The 18,209-nt window shown below is 37.5% G+C and overlaps 2 protein-coding genes across 2 annotated transcripts; both read right to left on the reverse strand.

Moving 5' to 3' along the window:
- Positions 1-2,494: 2,494 nt before the first annotated feature.
- Positions 2,495-5,293, reverse strand: LOC108669291 (poly [ADP-ribose] polymerase tankyrase-1-like). The gene is given in 3 exon segments (XM_047881242.1): positions 2,495-3,966; positions 4,654-4,704; positions 4,706-5,293. Coding segments are annotated over 3 exon segments (1,038 nt in total). The 5' UTR covers positions 4,901-5,293; the 3' UTR covers positions 2,495-3,174.
- Positions 5,294-12,351: 7,058 nt separating this feature from the next.
- Positions 12,352-14,537, reverse strand: LOC108669292. Its single transcript, XM_018156599.2, has 5 exons — positions 14,381-14,537; positions 14,018-14,133; positions 13,681-13,784; positions 13,309-13,446; positions 12,352-12,477 (listed from the first exon to the last, which is right to left on the reverse strand). The coding sequence occupies exons 1-5, from the start codon at positions 14,443-14,445 to the stop codon at positions 12,424-12,426; spliced, it is 477 nt and encodes a 158-aa protein (XP_018012088.1). The 5' UTR covers positions 14,446-14,537; the 3' UTR covers positions 12,352-12,423.
- Between the last annotated feature and the right edge of the window lie 3,672 nt (positions 14,538-18,209).

Here is an 18,209-nt window from a genome sequence, read left to right on the forward strand (position 1 = left end):
AATTATTATAATGTACTTGTGATTTGTAGATGGATGTATGTAAAAATGCGTTGTTTTTCATGAATTGAAACGGACGTTTGCCTTGACAATGTAATATTTAATGTGGAACTTTTGTGATGACTGAGCAGTTGGCACGAAATTTTATTAGTTTAATTACGAATTATGACAACATTGCAATTATGATGAAGTAATTGTTGATATGAAGTTGTCGCTCGCCTTCATAGTCGAATAATTTAAAGTTTTTTTATCTCTCTTGTGTTGAACTGGAATTAATTTTATGATGGAACTTCGAAGGAAATCTAGTCTCCTTTGTCTCAGTAGTTTATTAATTAATTACTGTATGTATTCCCATGAATTTTACTCAATAATTATATTGATTTTTCCCTTCGTCTTTCATTACCTGCTACGCTTGCAAACTAAAACACGAAATATTCCAACAGCACTGGGTTCGAAAGAGTTATGAACAATTTAAATTATAGTATAAAATCTGTCTTGAAAGCGAATCCATAATTACGTAGTTCATCAATCCGAATAATGATGATCTTATCAAAATAAGCGATGTATTTTGCTCCATTTCGGCTTAGAATCTGTGGTAATTGTGTATATAACAACCGTTGATATATTCTGCCCATAAATTCTCATTTTTTTCTTATAGCATTGTAAGAAAAAGTCTAATTGTTTTTTTTTTCTAAAAATAGTCGAATTACTAAGTGGGCCAGTAGTGGAAACAAAAGAATGAGATAAATGGAAACGTAGGAATATTCAATGTGTACTAAATAACTTAATAGACTCATTTGAGAAATACTACAATAAATTAAAGCACAAATACAGACCCGCTTGAGAAAGAAATAAAAGCCGTATTATTATTTTATTTTAATATATTCGTAATGCATAAATAGAATGATGGTTTGAGGTAAGATAAAAATGTGTGGCTAAGATTTTCATAAGTTTCGGGATATTTTAATTAAAATTCGTACACTTCCAAGTTACAGCATCAACACTATGCGTAATAAAAATCGGAGCTGTAACATTGATATATCAATAATAAACAAGCGATAGCCATTTTTTGAGATTATTCCTCATCTATGTAGGAAGTACAATCATTTTGGAAATCAAAAAAGTTTCTAGTATGTAAAAATAGAATAATTCAGTTCATATTTTACTGTAGAATACTATGAAATTTTCCCCAAATTTCTGTGAAAGTATTATGATTATTCGAGACTTTTATCAGGTTTATTGATGATGAGTTTCTGCACATAGAGACAAGAGAATTTTATAATACGAGATAAAAAAACTTAACGTGGCATTTAAACTATATGATGCACGAAACTAACATACAAGAGACATCAGACTAAATGAGCTCACTGAATCATCGGAAGAACTGGGATAAATTTCGAATAACAACGCAGTGGAACGAAGAATGAATTCCAAGGTAGTGTATGGTCGTGGACATATAAACGTTCTATCTCCTGAATGACATTGGCTCCAGACTACACCTCTTAATTATTACAGTATTAAGGGATGGAATCAGTTGTGAAGAAGCCTCAACAATAAATTATTAATAGGAAAAACTTAGAACATCAATTTCAGCTCCACATGCATTATAAGTTGTGTTCAGAACAAAATGCACTCTTTAAGGCGTTTCAACCGAATAATTCCGCGACGCATTGTTTCGTAAGCTTCAGTCATTTTATTTCCGTCAGGCAAAGAGCCCTCAAATTTAGGAGTACGTCTAAAAAAAAAAAAACTCATGCGCAATGCATTAACGTGAGTAAAATATATACTGTGCACGAACTTGAGTTTAGCACAAATAAATGTAACTGAAGTTATAAAATACTGCAGATTTTTCTCACAACAAGGTCATTGACACATATTTATTTGCATTAAAACTTTCGTGCATAATTTTAGGGTAAGCTACAATATGTAGACTATACATCACAATGTAAAATTAAAAGAAGTTGTATTCATTTATTGATGATCCGTAGTTTCATGCTATTTTGTTACATATATTATTTTTATTTTCTTTGAGCGATCTATGAATATATGAAGGTAGAAGCAATTCGTTGAGGATGCAGGATGTGACTAATGCAGGAAAATAAAAAATTACACTTTTCTATCACTATATAATGTTAGGGATTGTCGGAAAGCATGAAAATAAAAATTAGATTGATTAAATACTTATTGTCTAAACATTGACCAAGATAGGAAAGGTATACAGCATTTAAAAATAATATCAATGGAAGTTAAATTAGAAGCTGGAATAGGATGAAATTATACTGTGGCTTGCTATAGATGGGTGTTTATCAGGGAGACGTGTGAATTCGCCCTAACACATTTTTGCTGAATTGGATAACGTATAAACATACAGTGGGTGCAGAAAGTATCCGAGACAGCGGAAAAACTTTATTTAATGAACGTTTATCCAACAAAATATTATAAACAAACACTACGCTAATGTAAATTTACATGGGAAAGACAAATGTCATATCAAAACAACAACATCATTAAATGTTGACATAATAATTGCAATTTTGTAAAAGTTAAGGTTTAAAATGCTAGTTTTTCCTTTGCATACGTATCTAGTATTATCAGAAAAATTATTTCTCAAATTTCGTGTAGATAATTTACCGGTAATAGAAATAATTTCGTAGATGATTATTTGGCCTGCAAAATTTCTTACTGTCAACGTAGCAAAAAATATTGAAATTTTGATTCGCTAAGAAGCGTGAAATAAAATTACAACAAAAATAAATTAATCAATTCAGCAGGGTACCGGAAAAATCTTGGCTCTTAACAGATTCTTCAGCGGATCTCAAGTGTAAGAAGCATGTCGCCTCGCTGTTTCAGTTTAATTATGTGATATTAGTGCTGACTTGCCAGTCCATGAACAATATGAAATTAGACATTGTATTAAATAAGGATATTGATGCGTTAAAATATTCCCTGAGTGGTGAACAGACGTGAAAATTTATGTTGGCAAAAACGACTGAAGCACGAGGACCAAAATTAAAACCTGGTGCCACAAGCGAGAGCCAAAGTGGAAATGATGATTGAAGTCCAGGTGAAGTCCAAAAAACGATTGATTAAATCCCCTTTTAGAGACATCAGTAATGCAAAGCGGATTCGGGAACACCAATGGCGGTGAAAGTTCATAGGTAAATTTAACAATATTTTCTACAAGTCAATTGTTTCATACCTAAGAAATTTTTTCCACTGAGATGGGAGCGTTGAGTCTAACTCATCCGACAACCCGAATGTTCGGCATAAAGTTTTCCTGCAGGCCGCCGACAATTTTAACGGTTCTTTGGAGGCATCCACGAGCATTTGGGCAATTAGCGGGTCTTTGACATCATCATCAATTAAATTCTGTGTTACGAGTGTCCTTGTGCTTGCTCCGGCCGACAAAAGTAGAGCCACGGCTTCAACGTTACCATCTCGGGAAGCCGAAGCCAATGGCGTATGGCCCAAGTGGTCTCTGGAGTTCACCTCAGCTCCTGCGGCTAAGAGTATTCGGATGCACGACGTCAACTTCTCAAGAACCGCCAAATGAAGCGGCGTGTGACCTCTTTCAGTTCTGTGACAAAGTATCATATCATGGCAAATTTGAGGCATCATTTGCATGGCATCTTTCAAGATCTCTTCCAGTAGTTCTTCGACATCTTGCCTACCACTTCTGATGGCTATAATGAGTGGTGTTTCGCCTGATTTATTTGTAACGCAAAGGGCTTGAGGACACTTCCTAATGAGAAGAGTTACAGTTTCCAAATCTACGCCGCAGGTCGATGTTGCGTAGTGCAGAGGAGTGTTGTTCACCGAGTCCAAGATGGCGGCGTGAGCTCCGGCAGCCATTAGGGTCCGACAAATTTCTGAGTGTCCCCCGGAGCACGCCAAGTGAAGGGCCGATACTCCGTTCTTATCCTGGACGTTGATGTCAGCTCCGTACGATAAAAGTTTCTCCACAAGATCTGAAATTAAAGTTTATATTGAGGATTGGAAGCATAATGCCATATATGTTTGGAGAATTCATTCACTATTAGTTTAGAAGTGAAACCTATTGACAAGATCTTGCTAAATCAGCACGACACTGATGCATTGGTACTACTTTATTCCACTTAGTAATCCCGGATTTTATAGATATTGCGTTTTGGAAAATGATGCGAATATTGTACTCCATTTTATAGCCGAAAAATTGCGCAAATAATGGAAAAGCTTTTTAATTCGAGTCCCTAAAAAAATCCACAACTCTTCCTAAACTATAGTGTATAGGGCGTGGAAAAAAAACAACGATAAACTTTGAAATTTGTAAAGAATTCAAATAAATACTTTCGCAAATACTCAGCAGCACAGTAAATAAGAGATGTAGGCTTTAGTAGTTTTGAGCATGTCCGAGGTACAGTTTTATGAATACAAATGATGAATACAAATAATATATACAAACAAACTTCGGCAAGGCCGAAGTACAAATGATAAATACAGTCGTGTATATTGAAAAGTTATATAGAAGTAATGAAAATATAAATACATTACTAAATACAAGTTATTGCATTCACCGAGAGAGCCTTGCGCTGTCTCGGCGTTGATGTTAGGGCGCCAAATATTTCAATGTAATAAATGAATAAATACGGAACTTAATAAATTAATTATATTCACTATAAGAGAGCCTTGTGCAGCGGCGGCATGGAGGGCGGTTGTGCCCTGCAAACTCACCCATAGCCAGGTCGTTGTTCTCCACAGACAAACAAAGCGCTGGTAGTTTATTCGCATTGATCGCAAATCTCGTGTCGACGTCGACCCCAGCGCGCAGCAACTGAGATGCTCGGCCAACGTCATGCGTCCTGATGGCCAACAGCAGCTGAGAGTTGAGCGCCCAACGGGGCGGCGAGCCTGTGAGCGCTGTCATCTTCGACGTGTATTTTCCGAGGTATTTTTTTTTTTTGAAAATGGAGGACTTGCTTTTTTGATAATTGAGGACTTGCTTTTTTGAAAAATGAGGACTTGCTTGCACTTTATTATTTATTATGTATGCGAATTTGAATATCTAATTGGCAGAATTAAATACTCGTTTTTTTCGGAAGCAGTTATTTTTACACGTGAATATTCTTGGAGGGCAAGTTTAGACGTAGACTTTCCTGGACCTGGAGTAGAGGATGAGGTTATTATAAGTGAACAGATTCAATGCGAGTTTGCTCCAAACAGCACAAATGAATGGTTTATTTATTTATTTGTTGGCTTCCACGTTTATTTCTTTGGCGGCAGGTTCACTTGTATTTCTGAAGTTAAACTGCGGTATGATTCTGGAATTGAAGTACGTTTGTGTTCAGCATTACATGTTAGTACAGCGAGGTTGCGGTGCCTTGATAAGAAAAGTTCCTCTTCTAATTGAGGAAAATATTTCGTTTTCTTTGAAATTTTCTGAGAAATCCGGACAGTCAGCGTGCACTTGTGCCATGGAGCACTGGAGCACGCAGTCACGCACCATGCAAAATTTCTCATGAACTATATTTCCCGCATACATTGCATAATATTATGAAAATTCTCACAATACATGCGTATATAAAGAATATTTAATTGAAGGATAATCGCATATTTTAGAATGATGCATATTTTAGAGAGCAGCTTGGAAGCATACATAAGAAAGTTGGCTATTTGATCAATTATAAATTTTCAAGAGCTCCCGATAACACATTTCGTCACAGCACACAGTCCGTAAACAAACAATACAATCAATGCAATGCAATTCAGTTTAGTCTGCTGTGTTTTAAAGTTAGTAATATTTACTAACGTTACAAAGTTTTATCAGATTACTTTCGGTCCATTTCATTTGGCAGATCATATCTGTATGAGAGCAGACATGCATGGACTAGTTATTAGCTTTCAATAGATCATTACGGCTGATGCTTATTGTAACCTGTATTATATTTAAACAAAGTCCCGTTCAAAACTTTGAGAAATTGCATCAAAATTTATTCTGCAAGAATTCATGTACAACATGTTTGTTATTTGTTGGTTAATTTGTATCATTTAAGCGTATTCGAATTACGGTAATTATTATGGAAGTTCATTGAATTCAGCATTGAATTGTATAACTCAATGTTTATAATGTAAAGAAGATTAGAATTCATGAATTCAATCATCTCTTGAAATATTTGTCTTCTTAAAATTCCAAACTTCCTGAAGGACATGAGAATGCAAGCGTATCTTGAAATATTTGTCTTCTTAAAATTCCAAACTTCCTGTAGGATATGATGAATTTTTCATCAGAGGCAGTATAGATCTGGGACAAGAGCACGGTTTGAAATATGCAACAGTCAGCCCTAGAGCAGCAGACGGTTTAAGTTCAAGGTCAGTTGAGAAGTTCATTCCAGAGATGTTCCTCCCTAGTAACCAGTCCTGGTCCTAGCCAATAAACTATCATGGTTCTTGCATTTGGTTACGTAACAATTATGAACGAATGAAACTTTTTCGATCGGTAATCAGGAAATACAGAATATTTCGGTAAATATTGCATAGACGATTTGGGCATACGATGACTGATGATGTTACAAGAAGAAAAATATTACGCAGAAAGAAAGAAAGATTTCAGAGCTAAATTAATTATAACCTATCTGACCGAAAATTTTTGAGCTCAAAAATAATTTCGATAATTGTTCAAGAGCTTTGGGGACCTAAAATTAAACCTGAAACTTCTACCTAAGCTCTCGAGATTATTAAAAACAGAATGAGATGTATTAAAAGTATACTGAATAAAAATCTATGATTTATCTGACACGTGTTCCTTCAGATTCACGTATAAAGTAAACTAATTGCAAGTTTCTGTTTGAAAATTTTGTTTAGAAGTAAACGATTGCCTTGGAATTATTCGAATCAAGTGCGCAGCTTTTTACGTTCACATTTTAGTTACCATGACCGAGACCGGCGCCTATCGTCTGATGAAGTATTGTTATCTAGATTGCTCGGTAATATCGATAAGAATCTGACAAATAAATAGAACATTTGCCCTCTATAAAGTGTGTTATTATCAATGTAGGTAATCCATTTAATTCTTTTACCCACACAAGAAGTTAGCCGAAACCACGATTAAAAAATGCACTATCACAATTTTATTCCTTGACCCACACAAGAAGTCAGCCGAAATTTGAGTAAAATAAATACGCTATCATTTATTTAATTAGTGAATGGGATAAATAATATCCGGTACTTTTGTCGTCCCGAGGAAACTGATAACAGACTTGAAAGCTTGTGTAGTGATTCGTACTCGGCTGAGTAGTTTTTATTTTACTTTAATACTTATAATTTTATTTTTAGATTTCAAACTTGCAGAGAGCTCTAAACGTGCGTGTTGCAGTGCGATAAAAGCTGACACGAAACTGTAATAGTGGGAAAAAAATAATCAGTTTATCACAACGAGCATCAGCATCACGACTTTATATTTGTAAATNATTATTAATAAAAACCTCGTTCGACTGATGCCAAATATGATTAGGTAGACTTTCGTACCCTATGGCTAGAAAACTTTTAGAATTTCAGGCTAGATGAAAATAGAAATCTATTATTGGATAATTTTTTGAAATGACCAAAAGTTGTTCAATTTTCTGAATGTTTGATTTGTGTTTATAATTTTATTTTACTAAAAATATTTATTGTAAAACATTGGCATCAACCGGCCTAGTTGCTGGTCTTACTGCCGACTTGGTATATTAGGACTGCGCCGGTAGGTAGTCAAACTTAACACGAAGCTTTTCGATGTTACTTCATAATAATGAAGGTTAGGTATGGTTAGGAATTCGAAATTAATGTTTTAATCACATAAATCTTCAATTCACGATGATTCATTCAAGTAGGTTTGGTGCGAGACTCAGCATGATTGTTAAAAAAAAATTTAAGCCAAGCAAGCGTTGTGGATTCCTGCCTGAACCAGTAAACACTCAAGCACGTTTGTTTGTGCTCGGCAGTTATGGAAGACAAATTCTTGCAATGATTACCTCACTCAAATTTTTTCAGGTCAAGGATTATTCTGTAACTTTCCCGTCAAGCGTTCGACTTTAAAGTTGTACAGTCCTCACTAGTTGATACGAGACACAACATATGAGAGTCACTGTCAGACGCGACGCTCACACCACGACTACCTGTGAACGACTAACTGCTTTCTTGGCAAGAAGCAAAATAAATGATGCGACAAACCTCTTGACAGTCAGGCCTGATTTACGAGACTGGGACATAACAGATCTATTTTTTCTTTAAGCTAAATAATATAAAATTGAGAACTGAGTACGATAAATTAGGCTGAATGTTATGGATCAGTTTGATCTGATGGTCATGATTGATTTGAAACTTGCAGAGAGCTCTAAACGTGCGTGTTACAGTACGAAAAAAGCCGACACGAAACTGGTTCAAGATTCCAAGTAACAATCGGCTGCGTAGTCGCAAAAACTGCTCGAGGATTTGACTTGACGTAGCGTGCGATGAGCGCATCTCGGTAGAGTGAATCAGCAAGTACCGAGTCAGGAATTTATATTTGATTACTAAAAAAATAATTTATAATATAATCTTTATTCATTAAAATGGATAAGTTATAAACAATAAATCATTACAAATTGTTATTTTCAAATTGTTGTTTTCATATTACAAATTGTTCCATGAAATTTTTTATTACTACAGCTGTCTCACTCAAAACCTGGCAGAAGAAATAATTTCCTGCTAAAATTTTTTTAGAATATGAATTTTCCAAAATTATAGAAATCTTGGTTGCCCAGCTTTGTCAACCACGAGGGCACTAGCATTAAATTCATGGTTGACATCTTGTGAACCCCTAAACATCTGTTGAGACCAAACCCCAGTCCCAAATTGATGCTCGATCAGAATTGCGTTTTAACTCGGGTGGAAAAAATCTTGCCTTTGAACGACGCAATTCAAGGGCGTTTGGAAGCTCAGCGTCATGCGAAACTGCGGTTTCTGCGAATTAGTAACAAATTCTTTATCCCATGTCTTAGTAACCGCAAATTGAGTATACAAGAGTAATATTTTAATCCATGTACGACTTGCGTCTCTAAAATGTGAATGATTCATTTTTTGGCTTGCTACTCGTTCATTCTTATACTTTGAATGGTAAATACATATAAGATTGGCGTGCTGACTGAAGGCCAAGGTTTGAGTCGACACGCAGGTGTGCAAAACCTGTTTAATAGCTTTGTTCGTACGTCACTCGGGCAGGCCAGCTTAAAGGCAACGTACGTTGTTAGTACGATGACGCACTTAATTATTAGGCTTCGGTATAATTTAACAAGCAAGTTTTGGAAGAGAACTTGTCACTAGATTACACTGAATCGAAGTGAGTTTTCGAACAATGGTGAAAATTGAGTTGACTGAGTGCCAGAACGGCTAAGGTCCCGCTGAAATTGACCCATTGTCTAACGACGTTACTTATACCTACCATTCCATTGTGATCGTAAATCATTAACGACAGTCATTATAACATTAAGATAAGAGTAAATTGATCCTCTCGATATATTAGGGTTGAAACATGTTATGCACCGGTCGTAGTGAATAATAATGTAAGTTATTGCAACAGAGTAAAAGGTTCGATTCATCGATTGCCACTACAAACACAACACATCCAATTGCCACTACAAATAAAATTATTTTAACACTTGATCGAGAGAAGAAACGGTATTATATAATTTGGCGGAACTTTTTAATAATGGATAACTTTTGATAGCAGGTCTAATCTGAGCTTATTAACACTGTCATAACAGACGGTTAAAACGGTAAACAGTCCGCACAAATGATTTTACATTTTTGAAATTGTATCAGAATCGGTAACAATCGAAGAAATGTTTGCTCATCAATGGACTAAAGAAGTTATCCTATTTGGTTCCAAGTTCTACCTGTAACTGAGATTATTATTGTAAAATGAAACCGTATGCCTCTTCTCAATAGATTTAAATTGTTTCATTTAACAAAGTTCACTTGTGCTGATTGATATTTCTACAAAATTTTACTTTATTCAAGTGTTGTTCTTATGAAAATCTTCAAACAACAGTGTAGGAAAATAAGTATTTTTTTAACAAATATGCCATATGATACGCAGGAATTACTAGCTTTCATTAAATTGATAATATATGACTAGTATGAAAGAACTGCAATATAACTAAGTTACTATCATTGTTCGGTTTTCTACGCCACGTCCCGCAGAAAATGTAAACGTACGTAGATGCCACCCAGACCCAAAACTCGTGTGATTGATACTGCATACAACCGGTTAGCGGGTTGCAAATCGTTTAACTTTTCAAATTGTTCAACCAATGTACTTGTTCAACAAGGGCGCACTCATCTTCATTTTTTCACTTTTCAAATTTCAACATTGATCCGATCCGGCAGAGAGTATAAGCTCCTATTAATTTCCTCTTCCTGCGCATGCCTCCCACACAACGAGCAAGCGACTACCAGAGAGCAGAGATAAGTCTTACAAATGAAATCTTTCTATGTAATTGTCGTTCCTGCGTTACATTAAAGAAGCCATTCCTGTTTTTGCAAAATGATTAAGATAATGTAAAGAATTTTTGCTGGTAAAAAACATTATTTAAGCAGCCGGGAAACCACACGAGATGTAAATTCCCGGCGTACCCTGAGACGGCACTACTTAGCCCATTATTATAATTAAAGGTAGCAGTTTCGTGTAGTTTGGTTCGAACGAACTTCGAGGGCACGTTACAAATGAGTTCAATAACTTGCAAAAAAGAAATAGGGACAACATTATATTAAAACTGATAAAAATGACTGTGCACATGATTCATAGGCTCTACAAAATAGTTCCGTCTTCAGGCGTCAACGAAACACTGCAACAAAGGAGCCGATGTTACGTAAGCCGGCAGACAGTTCCTGGTCCAACGCCGGCGACCGGGAACTCTGTCGCCGACGGTAGATAGACGTAGAGATGGCACAAATTCGTCTGCTGCTGACGAACGCAACTGTTTTCTAGAAGTCAGATGCGATACGCGCCCCAGACATTCCGTGAGATAAGGAGGCGCCAGGCCTTGAAGGCATCGGAACGTCAGAACAGTGACCTTGAACTGCGTGCGCTGCTGCATGCGCAGTCAGTGAAGATCGAACAATATTGGCGTCACGTTGTCGAATTTTTGCTTATTGCACACGAGTCACGCAGCAGCGTTCATTATGGATTGCAGTTTAATTAGTGGTCGGAAGTCCATAGAGTGTGGCATCACCATGTTAGAAGTCCATTGAGTGTGCAGCCTCGAGAGACAGCGGCTGACGCTGCGTATTCGTCACAAAGCGCCAAAACAAGCGGAGGTGACTTTGTCAATGCGATTTTTCATGGAAAGTTCAGAGTCAAGCACAATGTCGAGGTAGCAAACCGAAGACGCGGGCATGACAAACTCATTGTCCACGTGAACAAGGTTGGCTTGAAGCTGATGCTGGCGCGGAGCAGTTGCAAACCAAATAGTCAGTTTTGAATACATTTAGCTTGGAGCCGGTTGAACGGACTTTTCACTACCGCTATTCATATTTCGGAGCCATTTTTTTATCCAGGAGTGTGGGACAAATGATTCCAAGAGCTATCGATCGCCTTAAACATAAATCTGGTCGATTCAAAGCTATGTAACAAGTACTAGCAAACGATTGAAGAATGTTAGGGAATATTATTCAGTCTGAAATGTAACGATGACTCTCGATGTTTATCAAATCACAGAAATATTCCTGTTTCACTGCAAACTTGTTGAAATTATTTCAACAAGTTAGTTTCGCTTAGTTTGATTGCATTTTTGCTAATTTCATTTGAGCATTTCCCAGTAATGATCATCTTGATCAACATTATTCCATTTATCGACTCAAAAATTGCTCTAATTGAGAATTAATGCTGTGTGCTTCATGTTTTCTTATAGAAACAAATGGTATTCGACTTATGGAGAGAGTCATTCGACTCTCTTTAACATTTCTCTGTCCCCAAATGCATGTCCGTAAAACTTACTTCAAGTTACTGACAGCGATGTGTCTCGAAACTAATGCATCGCATCTCTGCCTTTCTCTATTGCATGGTTTCTTTGGTCTTTTGTGTTTACTTTCCTCGTGTGTATTTTACTTAATAATTTTTTTAACTACGCAATGATTTGAATCTCTCCACAATGATTCGAATCTCTCCGCAAAACACGGAGAGATTTGAGTAACAGACAACCCAACATTTTATCCACAACAAAAAGGTCAATCAAAAGAACATTCATGTATGTATATAATTTATTCAAGGACTACTACACACAGGACATGCATAGCCTATGTCCAGCCTCTGCTAGCAGAGGCGATCGCCTACACTATGAAAATGCTGGTGTTTTACTAATTATTATTGTGCAGCTGTTGTGAACACTTCAAAGCCGCCAATCAGATGAAAGTATGAGGGCCAGATTGCGCAGGTCACCCAGTGTACTGTTCCGTCGCCTTGGCGATGCACGCGGCCTTCGCCATGAACTGTTTGTAGCAGTTAATTATATCAACAAAAAAGTTCAGATTGAAGTGATGCTTCAGTTGTAGTGTATAAAAGTGGAAGAATGCTTAGAATTGAAGTGATAACTTTACGCAACATTATCCAAAGAAATTAGAGAGAGGTAGAATGGTATGCTTTACAGTTTCACAGGTAATCATATGTTTTATTGGCATTAGAAAAGGGTATTACCAGATCAAAGAAACTTCCTGAATAGTCTGAAATTTCGACACGCATTTCCACATAAACTGAGAATGAATTGCATAAGTTTCCACATACTCGTAACTCAAATTATCACTCTGCTCTTAAGTTAACATTTGACATCAATTTAGTGTAAAATAATCTCAACTTATTGCCCTGCTATGGAATAACTTTGAGCGTGTCTCGCTAATACCCACACAGTGAAAGCAGGTTTGCCCGTGCGGGCAAGCTGCTCCTTAACCTGCCACAAGAAATGAACATAGGATAATAATGTAAGTGTTTACAGTGAAAACCTGTACGAATAGGCCAGCGCCAGGCCCATTTATTTCAATTTCAGGCGCCAGCCTAAGCAGGTAACCAGCACGCTGGCAACCTACTTTCACTGTGTGGGTACCCTTAGGGGTACGCACACAGTGGAAGCAGGTTTGCCCGCGCGGGCAACCTGCTCCAACCTGCCACAAGAATGAACATAGGATAATAATGTAAGTGTTCACAGTGAAAACCTGTACGAATAGGCTTCTGTATTCTGTGGTTTCAGACGCCAGCCTGAGCAGGTAACCTGCACGCTGGAAACCTGCTTTCACTGTGTGGGCACCCTTAATGCAAGAAAAACTTACAGCGTAGTTGTTGATGGTTGTGCCACATTTATTCACAGCGAAGTCGTACTGAGCAACGTTGCACTTGGGGTCGCTGGTGGCCCAAGTCTTGTACTGGGCTAAGATCTTCGTGGTGTTGATGGAGCCATCAGCGTTCAACTAGAAATGAATGACTGAGTGATGTATTCACATTTACAAGGGTTGCAACTTCGTTATATAATTTATTACCTTATGAAATTGTTTGAAAGAGATAGCTCTGATGGTGCACTATAATTTTTCGTTATTCACATGATTTGCTGTCACGTTCAACCCCACAAATAGTGTCAGCTAATATTCAAAGTGGAGTTCATGACAGATGATGAAAAGGCACCGTAACGATATTTCCTGACTTACGTAACCAAGTTTTCCCGCTACACATTTCATGTAAGGAGCTGAGGCAACTTGGCACTTGATATCGCCGACATCATCTCCCATGTAGCCCGCGCACACAGGAATACCTGAGGAAACGCAAATTCCTAATTATTTTTCTAAATCTCTCATGAATTTTCGATGGTTCCACTCACTATTTCAAGATACGTCTCTAAATAACACCAATAATTAAAAAGAAAAAGTCTAGAACTGAGACTTGGAAACAAAAATAATATCAACTGGGTGAATTACCCTTAGAGTAGCGCAATGGTATAATATTTCAGATCAATCAATTGATGTAATAAATCTTGCAATATAGTACCTTGGGTGGCAGTAATAGCGGCAAGTCCCGCTGGATCCGACCTGCATGCTTGGAAGGCAGAAGACAGAGCTGCGTTCATAAATTTGTTGTTGAAGGCCGTTGCACACGCATTTGCACTGGGATAGAGAAATGAATAGGAATAAGTATACCAGGTGAGTAACACCAAAAGATGAACATTTCCCGATTTAGTCAGGAAAACAAGTAATATCCTTAGCTTTAAATGCACCTTTTCGCAACTTTTTTAACACTGATAGGAAGTGGCTGTACAAAATTGGCACAAAGCAATATGACCTAATAATTTAGGATAAAGGTGAACAGTAGGAGTGTCCACAATGTCGGAATTCAATTGCTAAGTTCACATACCCATCAACACCGGAGTAGGCAAAGGTTGCGATGAGAAGAAGAACAAGACCGACAGATTTCATCATGGTGGTAGTCGTGAAGGCTTGAGCGGCAAGAGGCTATGGCAATACGCGTCGTGAACGAAAGGCTGTTAGACGACCTGTGACTTTGGTACGATACATGGTCTGCCTTTATAAGCTTTATAAGCTGTATGATATTATTGAAACAGGTGCTTCTATTTGTTGATCACGTGTTTACAGATGTCTGTCGCAGTCCATCACTACAGCTAGGTGCATGGCATCTCTAGCTCCACAATGAAATGTTGATATATAGATTTAACTGTTCTTTGGGAAAATTTTAGCTCTTATGAAAAAATAAAAGTATATAAAATAAAGTGAAAATAGAAGCGAGTATGATAAAATTTTGTTTAAATTTTCTAGTTTTCCATGGAAAGTTGTTTGGTAGAAGAACCTCAATTTATTTTATAACAACATTTTTTTTCATCGCACGTGTATGAATAATAGGAGTCCTTGCTCAGCGTTGGGTTAGTGTGAAGTGGCGAAGCTCTAAATCAGATGCTCCGTATTTGCAAAGACGTCAAAGCTGACAATGTGACTGATGAATTTAGATCGCAAATGATCACACTGAGTGTGTTCAGCTGCACTTGTACCTCGACATGATGATTCTAAATTGTACGGTGTCAGTGAGTTGTGGCCGCGTTATATTTATTATTCATGAGCTGCCTCGTGGCTCGATTCTACATTACAATATGCATTCTAACATGCGACATTCTGGGTTGCATATTCCTTTTCACATTACAATATACATTTTATGTTACAAAACTCGGGGTGTACGGGATTAATGAGTGTTAAAACTGCGTGCGTATCAAAATTTTGGTTAGAATAGCGTAACGGGCGTCGGGCTGCAGAGCGCCCAAAAAACTTTCGCTTTGGACCCCTGCATGCATGCTTTTTCTGGGTGTCACTTGTTAAATACGCGCACTGCTAACTTATAAGCACATTCTCCTCATTTTTAGTACATTTACCTCAGGTGAAGTCGCGTCATCTTCGGATTTGAGATCACCAAAGGAGAAATTGTGACCCCTGCACCCCGAGGTGTCTCCAGAACACGTAAATTGCTAATATTGGGACCTTCAAAGTTGGTGGACAAGTCAATGAAATTTATTTCTATATCCATCATTTTAATGATCAGCTCGCTTTGTTTACTTTCTCATCTGTGTTCCATTGAGTGATTACGCAAAGTTGCGAGAAAACTTGTTAATTATTGACCAACTTTTATGTTATATTCTTTTATGAAAAAAATTTATGTTGTAATGAGCTATATTTTTGCGCGTCCTCTTAAAACCTCACTTTTTTCTGACTGTAAATCACTGCCAATTTGAAATAAGAAGCGTTGCGGCTTTCGTTTTTATCAAATCGTTCTCGCTACTTTGATGCAGCTTTTTGAGAATGCAACACAATTGTTGAAAAGAATTGACCAACTGAAATGTTTTTAACTATTAATAAAATGCATGAGGTTCTTTTCGTTAACCATGATTGACAGAGTTGCTCTACTTTCAACAGGGTGCGTACCAGTCATGGAAAATCTGGAAAGTCCTGGAATTTCATTTCAAGTCCTGGAATTTGCAAATAAATAAAAAGGAATTATTTTTCTGTGCTGCTTGTGTTAACCCTAATCGCCACGGGTTGTAGTGTCACACGCTACAACCTCGGGTGCAAATAATATCTGCCCTTAATTTTGTTAAGTATTTTGTAGTTCTCATCTATTTTACATACGCTGCGATTATTTTACCAGGCATTTTTAATTGTTTCCTATCAAATGCAGTCAAGGGAGGAAAGGTCCCATATCCAAAGAAAATTGATCTTTCAAGACATTGCAGGAGTGTGCTGAAGATCCCCTGTTTGTGCTGAAGATCCCCTACCAAGGTATGTCCTTGGGAGGAACCTGAGATGGCTGGTGCCAGAAGTCTTCATCAAGAAGGGCTGTAACGAAGCCAACAAGACACAGTTGAAGAACTGTCTGACTTTGCTTGTTGTTGCCAAGAGAATCCCCAACACAGATGTGAATGGTGTTGTGGATGAGATGTGCAACTTTAGAGATGAATCACAACATTGCAGTGAATTGAACGCACAGTTTCAAGCATTTTCAACTTCTGATCGACTGAACACTTTTTGGCATGCCATTCTGTCAAAGAGCACCAACAAGAAGCTCTGGAATGTAGTGCAGATGCTCATGCTCCTGTCTCATGGCCAAGCCACGGTTGAAAGAGGGTTTTCATTCAACAAGGAAATCATGACGCACAACATGAAAGAGCGATCGGTGGTTGCCCTGCATGCTGTGGTTGATCATGTTGCACATGTTGGTGGCCTGCACAAGATGACCATCGCCAAGAAGATGCTGCTTGCAGCTGGCAGAGCCAAAACAGCCTCCAATAATTAATTAAGCAGAAGAGAAAGAGCAGAATGCGAAGGCCCTGAAAACCCAGAAGAGGAAGGCTCTTTTGGATGAGCTAGATGAACTGAAGAAGAAAAGATGCACGGTGGAGGGCATCAAGCCGCTTGAGCAAGCAGCAGACGAATATGCAGAAGCAATGGAGAGAGGGCGTTTCGAAAATCATCGTAAAGTTCAACGACATGAGGCGATCTCTGAAAACAAAGCAACAGGAGCTAGACACTCTTGAACTTAACATTAAAGAAAAAGCTGATGAAATAGCTGCCAGTTAAATGTTAGGGTAGTGGTGTTTAATCGTGCTCTGAAAACTTTTGCGCGTACCTGACAGTGCGAACTACGAACAACCTCCCATTATTTCCAATTTCCAGTTAGAACGTAGAGCACAGAGTAGTAACGATCTTGTATGGTTCAGCCGCAACATAGGTGAACATATATAGTCGTGAAAGCGGAACTGGAGTGGCACTGTTTAACTACATGACAATGAAAGTAGCATTCATTGTCACTGTTTACTTTTGTGATTAAACGTGTACATTTAATCCCCAGGCCTTCAACATCTTCAGGCGCTGTGTGCCCCAAGCCGATGCCCAGAACTCCGTCAATGCCTTCGCCCTCGGCTGAGGGGCATCTAATTTTGTTTAGCCGCAATTTTTTCACTGAATTTATTTAGCTATAATAATAGGTAATTTTGAAACAAATGAAACCTTTTAAAAATTAAATGGTGCTCTCTAGATGGGACAAAGAGAACAGGCTTTTATTTAATGAGAGTAAAGAGAAGAGGACGACATTCAGTGCAGGCTTAGAAACGAGATCGTTTTTTATTGAATTTAGCACTCATTTAAATAATTAAAATACTTAACAAGACCCTGAAATATTTCTTTAAATCTTTTCTTAAATAAATATTGACATTTCAATCTGTTTTTGTATGCTTATGAGAAGATGAAGTGGGTATTGTTATAAAGTTGAACTTATATGAGTGTACAAATATACGCTTGAAGTCCCTCGAACGTTTCTCTCCAAGTTAACTTACACACTAACCGAAAAATATTCATTGCATGCAAACTTTTCCCACCATCGTACTGAGGCACAGGATAGGGAAGGAGTGTTATTTCCTCTGTACTGGGCACAAGAGAAGGAAGAAGGGTTACTGCCTTCTTAACGATGATACACCGGAAAAAATATAAACAATAACCGTGGATATGTTATCGATGAGCTAGATTGCCATGCAAAAAAATTATTAGTGAACAAAGTTGTATTATTTTTTTTGTCACTGTCTAATAAATTGAAATCAATTGCCGATAAAGGGAGAACTGCCTAAATCTTCTCGTGTCTAGGAATAGAGTTCTGTTGCGCGTAAGACTTGTGGTGGTAGAAGCACCTC

Source organism: Hyalella azteca, unplaced genomic scaffold, assembly GCF_000764305.2.
Source record: "Hyalella azteca isolate HAZT.00-mixed unplaced genomic scaffold, Hazt_2.0.2 contig970, whole genome shotgun sequence".
Taxonomy (NCBI): Eukaryota; Metazoa; Arthropoda; class Malacostraca; order Amphipoda; family Hyalellidae; genus Hyalella; species Hyalella azteca.

Bases quoted from the DNA above. Each gene is read 5' to 3' on its own strand.
- LOC108669292 (XM_018156599.2), bottom strand. From the start codon at position 14,445: ATGATGAAATCTGTCGGTCTTGTTCTTCTTCTCATCGCAACCTTTGCC. The intron at 14,134-14,380 runs GTATGTGAACTT...TCTCTATCCCAG, and splicing joins GCCTACTCCGGTGTTGATGG to TGCAAATGCGTGTGCAACGG. The intron at 13,447-13,680 runs GTAAGTCAGGAA...ATTCATTTCTAG, and splicing joins TAGCGGGAAAACTTGGTTAC to TTGAACGCTGATGGCTCCAT.